Source organism: Dipodomys spectabilis, unplaced genomic scaffold (assembly GCF_019054845.1).
Source record: "Dipodomys spectabilis isolate Male_0828 unplaced genomic scaffold, ASM1905484v1 ptg000024l, whole genome shotgun sequence".
Taxonomy (NCBI): domain Eukaryota; kingdom Metazoa; phylum Chordata; class Mammalia; order Rodentia; family Heteromyidae; genus Dipodomys; species Dipodomys spectabilis.
The window spans coordinates 30635521-30655016 of NW_024870701.1; the positions used below are offsets into that span (position 1 = coordinate 30635521).

Here is a 19496-nt window from a genome sequence, read left to right on the forward strand (position 1 = left end):
TTAATCAGAGGCAAGAGAGCAAAATGAAGCTACACTATGGAGATTAAGTGCCTGATGAATTCTTACTAGCTTAAACGTAAAGAAGGAAATCAGAATAATTTTGTTTTAAACAATTAAATAGAGGATAAAAACATAAAAACTTTCATTGTTTTAAAATTTGCAAAATAACATGTTTATATACGCCAAGTAGTAAAGCTCATTTTTAAAAAAAGCATGTTTCTTTTTGGATATGTATAATTTTTTTAAATCTGGAAGGAGTAAAAAAGTGTATTGAAATTATATTGTGATTTAAACAAAATTTTGCTCTGTAACAGCAATTCAATAATCATTTTCAATTGTAATGTGTTATATTGGCTACTTTCGGGTATAGTTATGGTTCTAAAAAATACCGTATATATGAAAATCCTTTTAAACTACTAAATGTAATTGGTATGGTTAATACATTTCTAAAATCCTGGCTTACTTATATGTGGCTGTCCTAATTAAGTATAAGTTTTGCAAAAAAAAGAGCCATATGTAGAATGTCCTGAATATTATTACTGATTATTATGTACATATTAATTTTTATGTTGCCCTTCCTGTGGACAATGAGAAAGAAGCTGAATACTACACATCCAAAATTTTTGCTTTAAAATTTTAATTTGCTATGACTGTCACTTAGATATAAGCAAACTTTCTTCTAAGAATGTACTCTGAGAGATTGATAGTCAAATGTTTCTATATTTTTGACTGTGAGCATGAAACACAAAGTTGGTCTTGTTTTCTTCTTTTATCTCAGTATCAGAAAGAATTAATAGCCATTTTCATTTCTGAACTTTATGGGGTTGAGAAGCTGTATAATATGGCCAACATTCAGAATATAAACATAGGAAGCTCATTACCATTTACTTTCGGAGATTTGATGACTTGACAAATAACTATTTCAAAACAACTAGTTTGAGACATGGTTTGAAGCTTGTTAGTATAAAGCAAAAAGAGCAATTACAGTAATTATAGGTTTCTCTATACGGTTTAACACATGCACACGCAGGGAGAGTTGGTGATGTGATCTTACATTACCATTAGGCGGAAATTTTCCCACTTTTGTTTCCATTTCATTTGCCATAGTTTCATCTCTGTAGAATCGCCACACTTTTTTCAGTAGGCAAAATCTGACCAAATAATTACTTATTAAAATTCTTATTCAATGAACATATATGCAGCTCTCCAAATCAAAAGGTATGTCTAGAAGTGCCCTTGTTGTAGGCCAAGCAATACCTGGTACTTTCTGTGGCCCAAATGAGGACAGAGAATGGCACAATTGGACACAGCTTGTATTCACTACAAAGAAAGAAAGAAAGAAAGAAAGAAAGAAAGAAAGAAAGAAAGAAAGAAAGAAAGAAAGAAAGAAAGAAAGAAAGAAAGAAAGAAAGAAAGAAAGAAAGAAAGAAAGGAAGGAAGGAAGGAAGGAAGGAAAGAAGGAAAGAAAGGAAAGAAGGAAGGAAGGAAGGAGAGAGAAAGAGAGAGAAAGAGAAAGAGACAGAGAGAAGGAAGGAAGGAAGGAAGGAAGGAAGGAAGGAAGGAAGGAAGGAAGGAAGGAAGGAAGGAAGGAAGGAAGGAAGGAAGGAAGGGAAGGAGGGAGGGAGGGAGGGAGGGAGGGAGGGAAGGAGGGAGGGAGGGAGGGAAAAAGAAAAATAGAAAAAAAAACTGCACTGATTTTCTCTATATCACACTGCTATATATTTCTCCTATGGTTCTCAAGTAATACCTTCCAATTTTTATTTAACTGAAATTGGGATTTGCTTGTATTTATACTGGTCATGCATGAAGAACAACAACAACAAAAATCACAAAAATTATTTAGTCAAGTTGATCAAACTCTCTCCCTGAGGAAAACTGAGTTTTTTTAATACCTCTGGTTTACATTCAAGATTTATTGTACTTTAAAAATACCTTCTGGTTTACACTCAAGATTTATTCTGTGGTGGTTCTCAGGGTTATGATTACTCTTGCTTCATGGAGCCCACACTTCAGGACAAGCCAGGCAAAAATTTGGGGGGATGTAGTCACGGGAACACTTTATATTTTAAGATAACAGAAAATTCACATTTTTTTCTTTTGTCATAAAATGTCATTGATTATCATGTTTCTCCTGTGAGTAAGCTGGAGGAGAACCGATTTTACATGCCCTACATTAGCCAGTTCAAAAAGAAGAAATCGTAATTGCTGTAATGCTTAATTGTATTCTTCCCGCAAGCGAAAATCACAGTGTTTTGGAATGATTTTCCATTTTTCTTCTTTTGTTTATTCACAGGGAAAACCTGCTTCCTCTGGCCTCTCTCAGTTCAGAGAGTTCAAACTGAATTTAAACAAGTAATTGACTTGTCACTGGAGGGAAAAAAGAAGGAATTCAAGGCTGTGTTGTCTTCAGAGGAAAACTTGTGCAACACATAGCTGACCACACTTAACTCCAACAATGCAGGTTAGAGCACACATTGAACATACATGTACATAGACACCAAAATGCAACCCAAACAAGCAGCGAAGCGAACTCAAGAAATGTTAAAGTCTCCTCCATAGGCATTCTAAACAATTAATGCATAGCATACACAATCTCCACAAGATGTCTGGCACCAAATCAAAAGCGGCTGAATGCAGAATTAGAGTCAGTACAATACACACTGTCGAATAAACAAAAATCGGATTCCCCAGTGTATCCACCAAGGCATTTTAAAACATGATTCTGCACTGGCTCCAATAGAACACACAGAACTGGACTCTGCTGTCTACTCCACAAAGCTAAAACGAAACACTGCAAACCAACCATCCGTGGTTTTAAACGCTTTCTGTTGGGGCTCCAAATGGCTACTTTTTTTTTCTAAAAATAATGTATGTATAATTTGCCTCTTTCTAGTGTTTGATTCAATAGAGATACACATCACCAGATTTGTTTTTAATAAGCGCCTTAAAACAGTTCCTATAAATACATTTCCTGTGACAGAGTGATCTTGATTTTATGAGTACCATCCTCTCAAAAAAAAAAATCTAACAACCAAAATATTTGGCAACTGCGAGGGCATATTAGTGATATGATGTCATATTCAGCATTTTCTTATGGTAGAGAAAACTGGCAAGCTGTAGGAATGGAATACATATTTTTAAAATTTCCTTTTGGCTAAAAGGGAGTTAAAATGCCCAAGCCCTAAACTAAAAATTTGGCAGTTCGGCCACTTAAGATCAAAACTAATAATTAACATATAAAAATCACATCACTGGGAATCCCCAAAGATAAAAACTGCAGGAACTTACATGGATGGTAATGCTCTTAGGGCATGACAGCTAGAGAATCCGTGGGTCCGTTTTACAGATTTCAGAGACATTTTAGTTTATTTGGTCTAAGATAGCATGATTCATGGAATTGACACTAAAAATGCCTTAAAATTAAAGGTGCTTATGTATGAGAATGTCCTAAAGATGTGGAGCACAACTCATAATGTGCATATATATCCAGATCCATCTATCTAACAAACTGAAAATCAGGCACTTCACTTTTTTTAAGATGTTACATAATTTCAATATTTCTGACTGCAGATTAAAATACTTGATCAATACACCACATTTATCTATTCTAAAAATTACACACTATGCTTTAAAAACATTAGTAAGAAAATGGGCTGGTATTATGAACTTTTGATGATTTACTCATCCTTTTAAAAACAAAAGTAACAGTATTTCAAAGTAGACGCAATAGTATTTCAAAAGTTGCCCATTCATAAAATTGCTAATCTTCCAAAACTGCACCCTCAAATGCATATGGGTACATATTCCTAGAATCTGTTCACTATATGCGCTATCTGTACATCTGTATGTATATACCATCACATGTAGACACCACCGCGTACACATGTTTAATTCGTTTGTGCCAATCGCTATAGCTGAACAGGGCCTGCGTGAGAGCTCTGATGGGTCCCTTTTGGCCCAACTATCACACTCCGATTAAGATCGATCCAAATGGAAGTTCAAAGTACCCAAAGAGAACAGTTTCTAAATGGCTGCTTTTCACTCTTCCCTCATTCTTCTTCTCAATTTTAAAATAATTTTTTTTGCTCCTCTATTGCCCAACTCTTTCTGAGAGCCCCACAAACCGATTTGAAAATATTGAACTCTTTTTCCTTCAGAGCGCCCAGACGAAGGGGAAGGAAAAAAAATAAACCTCCAGATGGTAAGTTTAAACCTTCTGCTGGGGTTATACACAAAATACCAGACACATTTTTTTTTTCCCTTAAAGCCTTTCTGTTGGAAGAGGGGAAAACGAGGAAAAGAAACTACAGAGCACAAATAACTTAAGACAAGACTGTTGATATGCATGAATGGGACCCTGCTTTTTTTTCTTCCTTCCCTTTTTGGGGCTTTCAAAAAAAAATGAGCTTATATAATCGACTGCTTAATTCGTTTTATACCTTTGCTCTAGTTTAACCTTTTAGCTTCTGCAGCTTCTAACTTGGGCTTTTGACTTTAGAGATTTAAAAAAAAAAAAACAACCAACCCTCAGTTAGGGAGAAACTTACCCAAAGGTCCTCTCAGGCTACCCTGGGCTTTCTCATTTCTCTCCTCCTCCTATCTGCTTTTCCTTTTCAGTCGTTTTGTCAGGAAGGAGACTTTTCCCCCCAAAGTCTTCCACTGCACCCCCTCCCCCTGGGAAACCTGAGGTTACCTGCGTCCCAAACTTTGGCTCTGGGTTCCACTTTCTACCACTTGGAACAGAGCTGCACGTCTACCCTGGAGAGGCGAGGTGGGGGGGAAGGAGACAGAAGGAAGAAGAAGGGAAAGAGAAGAAGAGGAAGAGGAAGAAGAGGGGGGTGGAGGAGGAGAAGATGAAGGAGGAAGAAGGTGAGGAGGAGGAGGAGGACAGGAGGAGGAGGCAACCAGGCACCCTAGATGGTCGGAGGCTACAAATTTCCCGGCACCCAGGTAGATGCGGCAGTTACACACACACACAACTTTTCAGACCAAGATCTCCACCGAGGATGCTCAGCCCGGCCACAATTAAAAACAAAAACAAAAACAAAACAACAACAACAACTTGTCCCCCCCCCCCCCCCCCCCCCGCGCGGCCCGGCCGCGGGTTCGCTTACCGCTTTCCCATTATAGTAGTACATCAAAGAGTTGCCGCCCATGCCCGGGATCGTGTATGCGCAGTACATGGTCTCGGGCGGTTGGGTTTGGGGCGGCGGCGGCGGTGTTTTTCCGTCCTCGGGACCACCACGCGTAACAACTTTTTATTGCTAACTCGCTGTCCCCTTTTTTCACAACAATTCCTTCAGTTGCATTTTCCCATATGGCCGGGCCAAGCGTGGTGAATATGCAAAGCAGGAAGAGACCATTCCTGGCGGGCGGGGGGGGGGGGGGGGCGCTGCTGTCAGACGCTCAGCTCAGCGCAGCGCAGCGCAGCTCCGCGCAGCTCCGCTCTGCGCGGTGCAGCAGCGGCGGCGGCGGCGGCGCTGCTGGAAACCAGCCCGGCCCCGGCCCGGCCCGGCCCCCGACGCAGCTCCAGACCCCGGCGGCTGCGCGCGCGGACGCCCGAGCGCCTCGACTTTTCCGAGGGTTTATGATTATTATTATTAATTATTATTATTCGTTTCCCCGAATAATGCCGATCCTGATCGATGTCTGCAGTCTTCACTTTCCCTCCTCCCTCCCTCCCTCCCTCCTCGCTCTCTCTCTCCCGATGGCTCGCTCGCTCTCTTTTTGTTCCACACACCCTTTTCTTCTCTAAAATTTCCACTCAACTGCCTTAGGGTAAAAGTGGAACGGGGTCCATTATTGAGCAGAATACAAATGCAGTTAATTGACTCCCCTTCTCCCTCTCTCTCTCTCTCGGAGTGTCTCTGTCTCTCTCTCTCCTCTCTCTCTTTTTCTTTTTTGTTTTAATTTGATTAAAAAGCGAGTGGCAGGAAGGGAATCGTATGATGCACATCTAATAACGCTGCCATCTGTCTCTGCTGCTGGCTAGCTCCCAGCATTGTACGCAGCTGCCTGAGAACTCCGCTCCGAGGGGGAGGGGAGGGGAGGGCGGGGAGGGCGGGGGAGGGGGAGCGCCCCGCCACGTCCGTGACCTCGCGCCCAGGGAGCCAGGGGGCAGTGTTTTCTGGCTGCCTGGTCAACAACCTACAAAACGGGGTTGCGGGATGAAACATGGGCCCCGCGCCGCCCGCCCGCTCGGGGCCCGGGCGCCCCCAGCCTGCCCGGACCCCAGGGAACCCCTGAACTTCACCTGCCCCCCCCACCCCGCAGCGGCTGCCTCGCGTTCAAAACCAGCCGGGCTGAGGGCGGGGAGGGAGGGATGGTGCCTCCCACCCCACCCCCCACTCCTCCTCCCCCAAATTCACACAGCCTTCGGTCTGGAGGGCTGGGGCTCTGGATCATGCATGAACCACGCACCGCGATTTCCAAAGCCAAGGCGGTGGGTACCTCTGGGCCCACCGAGTCCTTAAGATTACAAATGAAAGGAGGACACCTTGAGACCCGTTTCTATCTAAACACCCTGTTCAGGAAACTTCATTCGCACTCAACTTTCAGCAAGCGAAAAGCCTCCCCTCAACTTTATTGATCACCACCGAACAGCAGCTTCCTTCCAGACCAAAAGGCCTCTGACCAGCAAAAGGGCATATTTATTTACTGTCTTTAAAATCTACATCAACCACAAAAAGGAAGAGGGGAGGAGGAACAAAAAATAAAAGGAAAGGGGGGGGGGGGGGGGAGATGGGCAGAAGTGAGCTTGCCAAATTCAGAGCATCACAGGAAAGGAGGGCCTCTGGGAATTGATCCCAAATGAAACGAAATCATTTGCATATGCCCAAGCAAATGCCACCCGAGCATACAGCTACTCTCAAGAATCAACTTTAATAATTCAAAGCACCTATTTCCTTACAACTCAACGTGGTAACAAAACGCATACAGTATTAATAAACAACGAGGGATTGTGGTGTTGGATCTGAAGAGCAAAGCCTTGGCTAAAGCTGGAAAGTTTCCCCACTAAAATAAACACACACGCATGCATGCACGCACGCGTGCGCGCACACAGACACACACACACACACCGAAGGCCCAGAGGTTTGTCTAACTCACTTGCTCTGCATTTATTCGGAAGGTCCCCAGAGGTTTGTGTAAACAGTACTTGAATTATAATCACACATTTCATTCAAATTTCATGCTTTGAGGATTTTTTCCTCATTAGAACAGTTAGTTGTCAATCTGACAGAATCCCATTTGTAACCTTTAAACCACCCTCAGTGTTTAATACCCAAGGCCAGAGTACTTACTTCTAGAGGACAGGATGCAAAAACCTCAACTTAAGACACTAGAATTTAAAGGGAGAGGAGTTGAGGCTGGTTATTGTTGCCCTCTTGTTTAGAGAGACATCTCTTAATCTTGCCTAACTTTTCATGGACAGGATGCTAGGAAGATTTCTCAACTATTTTGATAAACAGTCATCCTGCTTCATTACATTAAATACATTCCCTGACACATTTTGCAAGCATATATGTATATATATATATATGCCTATTAATAATATACATTTAAACAAACCATCATACTCCATTGTGCTCCAATTCTTATTTAATTCAAAGCTTTTATTCCTTTTAATTTATTAGCCTGCGTGAAATAAATACTTTTAATCTGATAATGGGAAATAGATTTTTAAGCCCTGATAATTCAGCACAAGGGGCTGGAAAACAAATTAGAAGTAGGACTAAAATATTAAGCCTCTGGGATTTATCAACTGATGAAAAAGAATCTAAAATTGTAAAAGTACAAATTTACAATGGATAATAAAGATCTACTTACTCTGAAAGGTGATTTATGAATAACCAGTGAGACTGTGAATGCATGTTCATCCAGGGATGTTTGGGTTTTGGTTTGCTGACCTTGGAGTATATTTCAATCACAGAACTCCAGTCAGTAGCTTGTCAAACCCATATTTCAGCAACCTCAGACTTTGAAGTCATTTGTGACAGAAATACCATCCGTGATAAATTTTTAGTGTGATGCGTGGGGAGTTAGCACAGTAGAACTATTGAAGCTGGATACATAAATCCATGTGAGTTATACTAATTTTTAAAATCTTAATCTTTTAGGCAGCCAACTTTTAAGGAACCTTGTAGCCTATTCTATTTTGAAGTACAATTAAGCAAGTCACCTAACTAGCAGTAGCTAAGCAGAGAGCCTCTGCCCATCAATGAAGCGAAAGCACATTCAACAGTGGGCTGCCACTCTTCCTTGGTGCTTAGCTACCAAAAATCACTAGGGACTCTGAGAATAGGTAGTGGAAACAGCTGTGTGCTCTGCCACATTGAAGGGAAAAAGTCTTCTAAGTAAATTGATTTTGAATAGATACAGATATTACTGACTTTTTATTTTTGTCCAGTTCTTTTGTGATTTTTCCCCCAGAAAACTCCTTGGCAAGATATAACACCCATCTCTAACTGTCACAAGAAGTTTGAAGATCACCGGACAAGAAAACACAAGGCATAGCTACAGTATCTCCAGAGAGTGAAAGAGTCAATAAGATCTGGCTGGATGAATGATTGCACCAAGTGACAAATAATCCAAAGGAAGAAACACTCAAATTCCACAACATACCAGTGAAGAGACTTGAGCTTATGCATTCACTTAGTCACTTTAAAGTAAGTTTTGTAATCATTCACAACTTTGGGGTAAGTTCCATCCTGGGACATGCAGAGGACATAGAGACATGTTAACATTCTTCCTATACTCAGGGCTCTGACCAGGTAGACAAGAAATTAAACTACATGCCAGTGGGTCACATGAGCGCGATTCTAGCTATTCTGGAGGTTTTATGCCTGGAGGATCCAGTTTGAAGCCAAGAAGGGCATCCCATCTCCAATTAACCAGCGAAGAGATAGGCTGGAGACATGGCTTAAGTGGTCAAGCATCAGCTGAGCAAGCAAATGCCCTGAGATCAAGCTCTGGTATCAGCAAATAAAAAAAGTTTTAAATGTGAAGTAGGGCAATCACACATATTTTAAACAATTAAGAAACTTATACAGGGAAAGGAACTGTGAATTCTCAATCACAGATCTGCTTAAAGTAGATTCTACTTTTTCCCCTCTGAATAATGATCGTAACATCACATTATGACCTCAAAATCAGAATGTGCCAACCACACCTCTCAACTCTGCACAAAGCTCATCAGGTGCTTCAGTATATGAGTTGAATGATGAATGAACAAATGTCACATGGCAACATAATATATGCTCAGCATCATATAACACTGAATGACTCCATGCCTCTGTTTAAGTCACTGAATTATTCTGGTTTATGTTTGTGGTTCCCCCACATCATCCCCCTATACTCCCGCTTATTATAATTGCTTTCTACAGCTGATCCTTTTTGTCCAGGATAGCTAAATTCAGCAACTCTCATACTGTAAGGAGAAGAATGGTTTGCATTACTATCCAGAATTAATGACAATGCAAATATACAAGTCTAGAAATAAAAACCTATGGTAAAAACCTAACCCCTCCATTTTTTTTTGTTAAGGCAAATACTTAACTATCGATAAAGATATATATATATAGTTTAAAGAATTCCACTTGTTTCATTTGCATAACAAGTATTATGATATGCGTTACCATTTTTACTTTGAAGACACAGAATTAAGGCTCAAAAGCCTAAGATGACCTTTCATAGACAACTAAGAGACTAGGCCAGTAGAACCAGTGTGTGAGCCAAGTAATGGAATCCAGATTGCTTCAACTTGAGGGTCAGACTATCTGTATCAGACTAACAACCTTGTTACTTGTGCTTCAAATTGAGGGTCAGACTATCTGTATCAGACTAACAACCTTGTTACTTGTGACTGGCTAAACAGATAACCCAGGTTTGAGTGTTAGTTCCTTCGTCCACTTACACATGTATGTCTTTAGAGGCTCTGAGAAGAGAAGACACCTCATACAGCACATTAGTGGCATATTATAAATGACAGTGCATTTCCTGTTTCTCCCCTCTTTCTGTGCTCAAGAGGGCCCTGGAGAACAACAGAAAAGGAACCACCTCAAATAGACTCAGATACCAGAAATCTACTAACAAGGAAAAAATACACAAAATTGTACCCCATGCTGAACTTTTCACTACCAGACAGGAGTCCATCACAAATCTGTTTTATGATACTCGGCACTACTGGCTGGGGAAGTAGGTATGCACAATTTATTATACAAGCATATTTATATCCTCATATTTAAATATATGTTCTCATATTTAATGTTACATGAAATTTAGAGTGACAGCAAGCTTTTCAAGACAGGAAAGGAGGTTGTCTAAGCTACCTTGAACCAATTTACAAGAGGTATTGTGGAATGTAGTTGATTCAGAAGTTAAACTAGTTGATATTTTTTGTTCTCCAGTAGGAGTCACTATAAACAAGAGTTTTAGTTCATAAGCAAAATTAATGTTGATTTTTACTTGGTAAATGTATATGCAAGGACTGTAGCATTACAAAAGTGTTTCATAAATTGTGATAACTTACAGTAACAAAGAGATTAAGGTTTTAACACTCAGCTTAAACTGCAAATGAAAAAAATCCTTTTAGGTATGAGTTCAACTTCAAAAAAGTCTATTCTTAAAAGGAGGCCTCGGCAAGGAAACACACACACACACACACACACACACACACACACACACACACACACACATACAAAAAAAGGACAGGAATTCTTTTTTTTTTTTTTTTTTGGCTTTTACTAACATTTTTATTCTAATAGCTATTCATTATTAGAAATGTGTATTTATGAAATGTTGCAATTGATATATTGGATCTTGTGGCAATTACTAGTTTTGTACTCACAAAGATTGGTTTAAAGTGGGACAACACCAAGGGGAAAGGACAGGAATTCTAAGAAGGCTTTGTAAGCATCACAATTTGACAGACAAAATGCCTGTGTGTATCTTTCATTTTGTCTTTGCATTGGGATCTTTAGAATATAAAATAACTATGTTCCCTTACAAATCAATAAAAGATTTTTACTTTACTAAAATCGATATTTTTTTTCACCTGTGGAATTCTAAGTAAACTTTCTTAAATGAATACACACACCGATTTTGGAGAATATATTTACCTCAAAGGAGTCCACATGAAGCCCAAATCATCATAACATTTTCAGTAGCATGAGCAAGCTCTCCTGGCATTATTTAGTTAATATCAGATACAAGAGTATTAAGGATATGTATATTTAAATAAAAAGCCATATGAAATGTTTTCGTTATGTAAAACTACGGAACTATCATCACAAATTCATATCATCATAGTCTCGGTTCTATTTGTGGGCCTATCAGTGATTTTCTATGTAATCCTGAATTATCTGCGCTTATATTGCCTATGTTCTTTAGCAGACATTCACATGATTAAATATTATTTTCTTAATGACTGGTCAGATAACTTAGCCATATTGATTATAAAAGAATTCACATTGACTATGAAAGTAAGCAACAAGGATTTCTTTATTTTACAAACAAGAATTTTGTTCCATAATATTTTGACTTCTCCATTTTATATGACTTTTCAGAAGAATAAAAAAAGTGTCTTCACCTTTCATTATGTTGAATTATAAAAACTCTACTAACAAGTAGTATTTAGAGACATCAACAGCATGCAGGATAAATGTGGAAACCAGATTCACAAATCTTGTATGCAGCAGATCTGATCAGACTCATTTTCCCACTTCCCCATCTATGTCCACCTTTCTGCACTAAACAATACCACGTGTGTGCCTACCCCCCACGAATAGATAGCTACGAAATTCAACAAGCCAGAGATGTAGGTGGCATTCTCCTGTGGACAAGGCCTCCATGTAGCTAATGGCATTGTAAGCTATAAGAAACTGAACTATCAAATTGCAAGACCAGAGCACACTAAGCTTTCTGTTTCATTCCCCTGGAAAATGTAGGTTTGACTCAAACTGAAATTTATTCCCCTTTGCTCTAATTTATGTAAGTATATATAAACAGTCACCTAATCGCTACCTAATCTCCCAAGTACTAAATGAAATTAGGCGAAGAGAGTACAACTAAGTTTTCTGAAGACTGAAAGAGACACATCTTATTTGAGGAGAAATGATTCCATTGCACCTTGTCTTTCCTTCTGGACTGTATCAGTCTTTCCCCTGGAATGACTGGTTGTTTGTTGTGGTGGTTGTTTTAAATCTTTTATCTGAACTCAGTGTAATCCATAGATATCTTCAACTTTGCTACATAAACAAACCATTTCTAATTTGGTACAATTAGGAAGCATCATCCTTAGACAATATAAAAACAGAAGTAAGGGAAGTTGGCACAGATGGCTGTTTCTTAAATGGAGAGAGCAAGCAAGCTTGCCACAATCACCTGAACCAAGTAAAATACAGGACAATTGTTTTCTTCTTTCAAGTTCCTACACGTGAAAAGAATCCTAGAAAAATTAAGGAGGAAATCCTGGGTATGTTTGTTTGTCTGGATGAAGGATTACATTTGAAAAAACTTTTTTTTTAATTTTACAAAGATGGAGTTATGAACCTGATTGGAATTGAGCACAGGATATAAACGCTTTCAAAAAATTGTGAATAACAGTTTCCCAAAGTGTTGCTCAATCACTGGGGAAATGGTAGTATCATAATAAAAAATAGTTTTAAATCTAAGAAGACTAATTGTCAAGGGCTTGTTAACCCCCTTTAGGGCGGGAATTTTAGCAATTTCCTGAGGTTCCTGTTGATTACATTTAATAGTTTGACATCATTGAGCAAGTAGAACAACAAATTGCGAGCAGAGAACAAACAACTTACAAATCCTTTACTGATGATCTCTGGTAACAACGGGGATAAAAACAGTAGGTAAAAAAATAACTAATAAAAAAAACCCCACAGGAACAAAAGCAAGTTTTCAAATGAACTGAAGATCATACAAGTGCCTTATTTCACGTCCTTTTATATATAGACTCTGCCAAAATATTCTTTTGTGTAAGAAAATCAGCCTCTTTGGATGGCATTGATGGTTTCTTGTTTGGGTTTTTTTTAACTGTATTTTTTTTGTCTTTTCTTTTTTGGTACTGGGGATCGAACCCAGGACGTTGCACTTGCTAGGCAAGCGCTTTGCCACTGAGCTACATCCCAGCCCTGATGGTTTCTTTAAGAGTGAAGGAGAGATAGATAGGGTAGACTGGTCATTGTCCATTGCTGATCAAAATACTGGGTTCTTCAGCTCAAAATGAGCTTGAACATTAACTATTCAATTTTAAGAATGTTATCTTTTTTTTTTTTCTCTTATAAGAAGTATCCACTTCACATATTAGTAACAGACATGATCCTAAAAGGACAGGTAAGACAAGTCTCCAATCACCCTCCATAAGAAACAGCTTTAAGCAAATCCCAGGGGTAACTCAGAGAAAAATGTTTTTAAAAAGGTAGTAATTCACAACAACAACAAAAAAATTCTGGGCTTCTAGTAAATGAACTAAAATACATGCATATGATTTTATTCAATATAAAGAGAATTCAAATGGAAGTTGTTGGGTTAGAAATTTTCAAGCGGATCATTTTCACTTTAAGCATCAGGCCACCTGAAAAGAGGATTGAGGGAAGATGTGAGTGGCCCGAAGTTTTAGAACAATAATGGTCTTCTTTAACCTCATGTATGGCTGGGCAGAAAAAGTAATTCAAAAAGGTACCTTCAACTGGGAGCCATGGCTCATACCTATAATCCTACCTACTCAGGAGGCTAAAATCTGAGGATAGCGATTTGAAGCCAGCCTGGACAGGAAAGTCCATGAGACTTTTATCTCCAACTAATCACAGAAAAAGCCAGAATTGGTACTGTAGCTCAGGTGGTAGAGTGCCAGTCTTAAGCAAAAGGAGCTCAGACACAGCACCTAGATCTAGAGCTCTAGTCCCAAGTCCAGCCAAAAGAAGGAATCTTCATAGTCATCAACTGGCTTTATTGTCAATAGTATCAAACTGCCAAAATATGTTTACTAACCAGAGGAATCAAAGTAGATTCTCTCTATTTCACAGGACATTTGTTTTCCAAATACCTTTTTCAATGATAAGTATCAAATGCCTATGTTGTAGAGAAGCTCACAATCTGCCTAGTATAAGTCGTACTTGCTTAATATCACCTGAAAACAGGTCAACTCTCTTTCTCTCCATCATTCCTCCCCGGTCCCCCACGGACACCCCCCCCCCCGCCCCCTCCTACCTCCAATCAGAGATTTTCTTCACATAGACTGTGATTCCTTCTTTGAGATCTATTCAGATGGTTAAAAGTCACGCTCTTTATGCAGTTTGGTCACTTTCTCCACACAGAAAATGTGTTGTACACAATAAGATGGTACAGAAAATGATTTGTATACCATGCCCATTTTTAATAAGAGCTGTGTGCTTCAACTTTTCTAACAATCATTAACTCTCCAATTCCATTCCTACACATGCACATGTGTGCACCTGCTTGTATACCCTCCTATCCCCCCACAAGAATATTGAAAATTTTAGATTTCATCTGTAAAGATTAAGACGTTGGTATTTCTGTATAGAGAATTAATTAGTAGCACAACTAATCAAAAATGCTTATACAATTCATAGTAAAATTATTCAACATGAGACAGTAAAAAAAAATGTTATATTGCCTTTTTTCTTAGAGACTTAAAAAAAAGCTAAAGTTTCTGGTTCTTTAACTTAACACCTGGGAATCCAGTTTTCACTTTCTTACTAGTGCTAGAGTCCCACCATATAAACAGTAAAAGGTTGGTTTTAAGTTCTGGCTTAATTTCTAACTAGTTCTCTAAATGTGAGCAAACTCTAGCTTGGTATGAATCTTTATTTGCTTACAAACCAATATTTTTCACATAGAGAAGCATTAAGATGTGCATCTCAAACTTGATTTTTTTTTCACCTCAAAATTCTGTGGCTTCTGCTTTTACCATAATGAAATACTTCTGGATAAACAATTCTGAAATCAAAACTTGTTTCTGCATTCGACCACGCAAAAAGCTTAACTACAGTCCCTGTGATTTTCCAGGAACAGACATACAGAAGCTGCCAGACAAAACCTCAATTGAGTCTCTGTGGCCACTGTCTAAATCATGCCAGATCTCCAACTCTCTATGTGATTTAGAATCATGTTTAGTAGATATGTCCAGAAAAGGACTATTCTCGCATGCAAGATTTTCTACACATGTTCAGTGTCATGAATCATCATTAATAAATTATGCATCTACCTTACTTTCCCAACATAAATTTATGAAAAGCTAAGATTATAACATTTCCCTATCTCAACAATGTCATTTATGTAATAGGAACACCACCATGTTTTGCTTGAGTAAAGGAGGAACAAGAGTTTATTTCCTTCCTTTTGATAATAATAGAAATCAGCAAGTCTCAAGAAAGAAGGATTTGTCAGAAAAACATACTATGATCAGTTATAACTTCAGTTTGAGAATAAATCTTCATGAAATGAAAAAGTGTACATACTATTATTAGTGGGGGAAAAAAGGCTGAAAGCATGGCTCAAGTTGTAGAACATCTGCTAGCAAGTGCCAAAACCTGAAGTCAAAACTCAGTACCATTAACCAAAAATAAAGAGAAAATCAAGGGTGATATCTGTAGTTTAGCACATTTATGCACACACACATAAGCACTTTTGGTGAATTATTCCCTTTACTTTCAATTGTTCTAATTATTATCAACTTCATAAGCTGCTGAAATTTAGGGATGGGCTAAGCTTTATTTGCTGGACTAGAAGAGAACATAACAATTCACACATATACTTTAAGGGATCTAACTCACCTTCTTTTCTCTCAATGGGATAATTAATAATGCCGACAAAATGCCAAAGACATAAAAATGGATGCAGGCATTGTCACTTTGGAGAGTGATACTGTTAAGTCACGTAGCATGTGTGATACAGACTCCTGTTTGTTTCATGAAATCTTTACTTTTTCTTGGCAGGCCATCCCTACTTATTTAAACCATGATTCTACTTTAAACATTATATTTTATAAACATTTTTCTTAGACAGACATCATACTGTCCCATGGCTAGACATTTCCTGAGAACATTAAGGAAAACAAAGAAATGGTATTTCCATGCCATTCTCACATACTTGATGTTTATGTTGTCTTTTCCAAAACATTCTATTTGACTACATTTTGAGCACTACAGGAAAAAAAAAAAAAAAGAAAATGGAATGTCATTTTGCTTCATTATTAGCATAAATATGCCTGGTAACAAAGAAACTCACCAACAATTGCAGAAAATGATATGGCTGATGTACCTCTATATCACATTATGTTATCATGGGACATGTGATTATATGATTCAGAATGTAATTACAATCACCAGACACTTTTAGAGTCACATAATTCTTGTATTTATTAGGCTACAAATAGGGTCAGTGATATTAGGCCCCTATAAAGCTTATATGACTACTTGTGGCCATCTTTGCACAATTCCTTACATTATGGTTCTCTACCCACGAGGAAGCCTGGTATTCTGTGAGTGTGTAATGAATATTTACTGAATTTCTTTTGTGTTTTTTTGGTTTGTTTGTTTGTTTTACATACTACTCGATCTTTTAGTTGATTCAACGCTAAGTGAGTAGATGATGGTGTAGCAATAGTGTTATCCATGTCTGGAGGATTATCAGTTTCTTAACTTTGGGAAAATATAGACCAGTGAGATAATAGGATTAAAAATTAAATACTATTTCCAGTTACCTCTTGGATGCACATATCTTACTAAGAAATAGTCTAAGAAAGATTCACAAGAATTATAACGTCAGGTTTAAGTTATGCTTATTAGTATTCATAAGACACATCTTTTATTAAACAAGCTTAATAATAGGTTAAATCTACCTAAAATTCACTGAAGATCTAAAACCAATAACATACTTTCAACATTTTAAATATAGTTTTGTCTGAAACCCAATACTAAACATCAATCTTTTTTTAAAAGAAGTTTTCTATCTTACTGACATCATCATGGAATTAACAATATGCCAGTTGAGGGTATGTCTGGATTTCTTTTACAATATTAAGATATTTTAAAGAAAATTGACAGAATCTTAAATTTACTAAGTACAGTTTTCTGTAAAGCTGTAAATTTCATTTTCTTTTCTTTATATTCTTTTCTTTCAAACTGCTAAGCCACTTTGAACTGAAATATAGAGCATGAAAACAGTACTTGAAAGCATTTACTTTTATTATAATCTTGCTCAATAAAAAAAAATAAAACCTACAAAAACAACATCTCTGGGTATATCTTAATTTCTCTGAATACAATTCCAGTGTTTTGTTCCAAACATGGTCCAATGAATGACATTTCAAACCTCTTTAACATGTTGGCATTCCTGGTGCTTTTGCAATGTATATAAACTCATCTCTGGCTTACCTCTTGTGGAACACATATAATATGGACTCTGGAATCTCCACTGTGATTACTCTTTTGGCTGTTTGCAAGGCTGAAAGTTCTCAGTAAAGTCAAAAGGCAGATGAGCTTTATTTTCCACTGAACATTACTTTGCTCTCTGTTGCTGAGATTGAAACACAGCTGGGCAAAGTAGATTCAATGAACCAAGGGACAGGCACAGAATAACTTCATCCTGACTTCAGCGACTATAGGCTGCATCCACTTGTATGAACTCCTTGGTACCAGGACCACTCCCATGAATTTTAAGCTAGACTGGTGTTATGTTAATAAAGAGGTTTCAATTTTTCCCTCTGATTTTTCCCAGTGCATAAAACAATGGACAAGGACTGAGCCTAATTCCATTTTTCATTTGGGGACTAGCATGTTATCTCTTTTTCTACAAATCAAACAATAACAGTAGATACAGAGGGCAAACTGCTAATTCCAGTAAAAGTTTAATACTAAGAACATCACTCTTTTGAAAATCATCTAGTTAAAGCATTTTCTTTATTACTCCAAATACTCCAAAATACTCCAAACCATACTCTCCATTTCTTAAAATACAAGGAATAACTTTTATAGGTAATAGAGAAATCTTGACGTTATAAGTGTGCCTTCCTAGTGAATGTACTCTTTATGTATAGTCTAATATATTATCAGTTGGCAAAAAGGGTCTGTCATGGTTTCTAATCAGAATCTCCAATTATCGTTCAATGATGAATCAAAATGGATAATTTAAAGGATTAGTATCTATGGATTAGAATCCCAGATAAGAAAAGAAATTTATTCCAGAAAACAACAAATAAACAAAAAAGAAGGAAATAAACAGCATCCCCCCTTGCACCTTAAAATGAATTTTAAATGAAAGAAGGGTTCAGAGCTGTTTCCTCTCTGGGAATGAAAACATACTCTTTAAAAAGAATCTGAAAATAAAGTGAGTGACAGCAGTCATTTGAGTTATCAATTTGGAATTCATAAATGATACCCAAGCACCATGGAGGTAAAAATGATTAATTGTTCGTTCTAATTTGTTTTTGTTATATGCAATACCTTAATCCTAACCTAGAGAAAAAGTCACACTTTTTCTTTCTTCAGAGGTTAAGGAGTACTCAATTTCCATTGTCAACAAGATCTATTTAGAAATGGCTTAATATTCAAATATATACTACTAGATTACTCAGCTCTACCTTGCAAATGTGAGAGCAAGAAAAGATCTGGAAAATTGTTATTATATTTTAAATTTCCTCATACAACCAATTCTGAGGAATTACAAATAATATCTTTGAAGCCGGCTGCGGACCAAATTTGGCCACTAAGTGCTATGTGATGCTCTTGCTGTAACACAAGAACACAGCACACACAATCGAGCAGAGTACGCCGGCCACAATCATGAGATTTTACACCCAGGGAAACCTGTCCTTAATTTATCCCATCGTGTGTAGATTTGGCAAGGATCTCCAAACATCATTTACATACCATATGCCCTGAATTACCTAGGCACAATGGCTGTGGATAAATATGTTTCGGTTCTATTCTTTGCTTTTTTTAAAAAAATAAGTTTTCAGGTTTTGTTTAATTTTTTTCCACATTGCTAAATAATTTAATGCAATGTTTGATGCTGAAAAGAATGTGCTGCTAAATCGACAAATATGTTTGTGCCTTGTGATGAGAGGAAAAATGCTCCTGAGATAAGCAACCAGGAGGTATTACTATGTAAGAGTCAAATAAAGGAAGTCAACTGTTTAGTCCTTTGATTAATTTTAACTTATTTAAAAAGTAGGCATATATATGTAAGATATTCAACAATAAGATAAGGAGAAGTAAGATATCTGGACTTTTGTGTAACTTACAGAATTGTCCAGTAAGACTTCATGTTTAAAAGAGATCTTTGAAAAAAAAACTATTCTTTGGTCATTCCTGTATTTATTCCTCTTATGGTTAAAGCACCGTAAATGGTCAGTGCTTTAGTTTCCCTCTCCTTATAACAATGGTAGTCAGAGGAACTGAGTAATATTTGTACAGCTACTCAAAATTAAATTTGAAATTAGGTTAATAAAAGTATATACT

General features: G+C 37.6%; 1 protein-coding gene across 15 annotated transcripts in view; it reads right to left on the reverse strand.

The window, feature by feature from the left end:
- Tcf4 (transcription factor 4) overlaps positions 1 to 19496 on the reverse strand; it is a 351429-nt gene that overhangs the window by 91740 nt on the left and 240193 nt on the right. For 3 of the 15 annotated variants that reach the window (XM_042675273.1, XM_042675269.1, XM_042675268.1), the window contains exon 1: positions 5115 to 5343. The exons of 11 other annotated variants lie outside the window; for them this stretch is intronic. In XM_042675273.1, the coding sequence (XP_042531207.1) occupies positions 5115 to 5183 (69 nt within the window). In that variant the 5' untranslated portion in view covers positions 5184 to 5343. Of the gene's footprint in view, positions 1 to 5114; positions 5345 to 19496 lie in introns of those variants that run through there. One more of the 15 variants, XM_042675270.1, reaches the window with a different exon arrangement.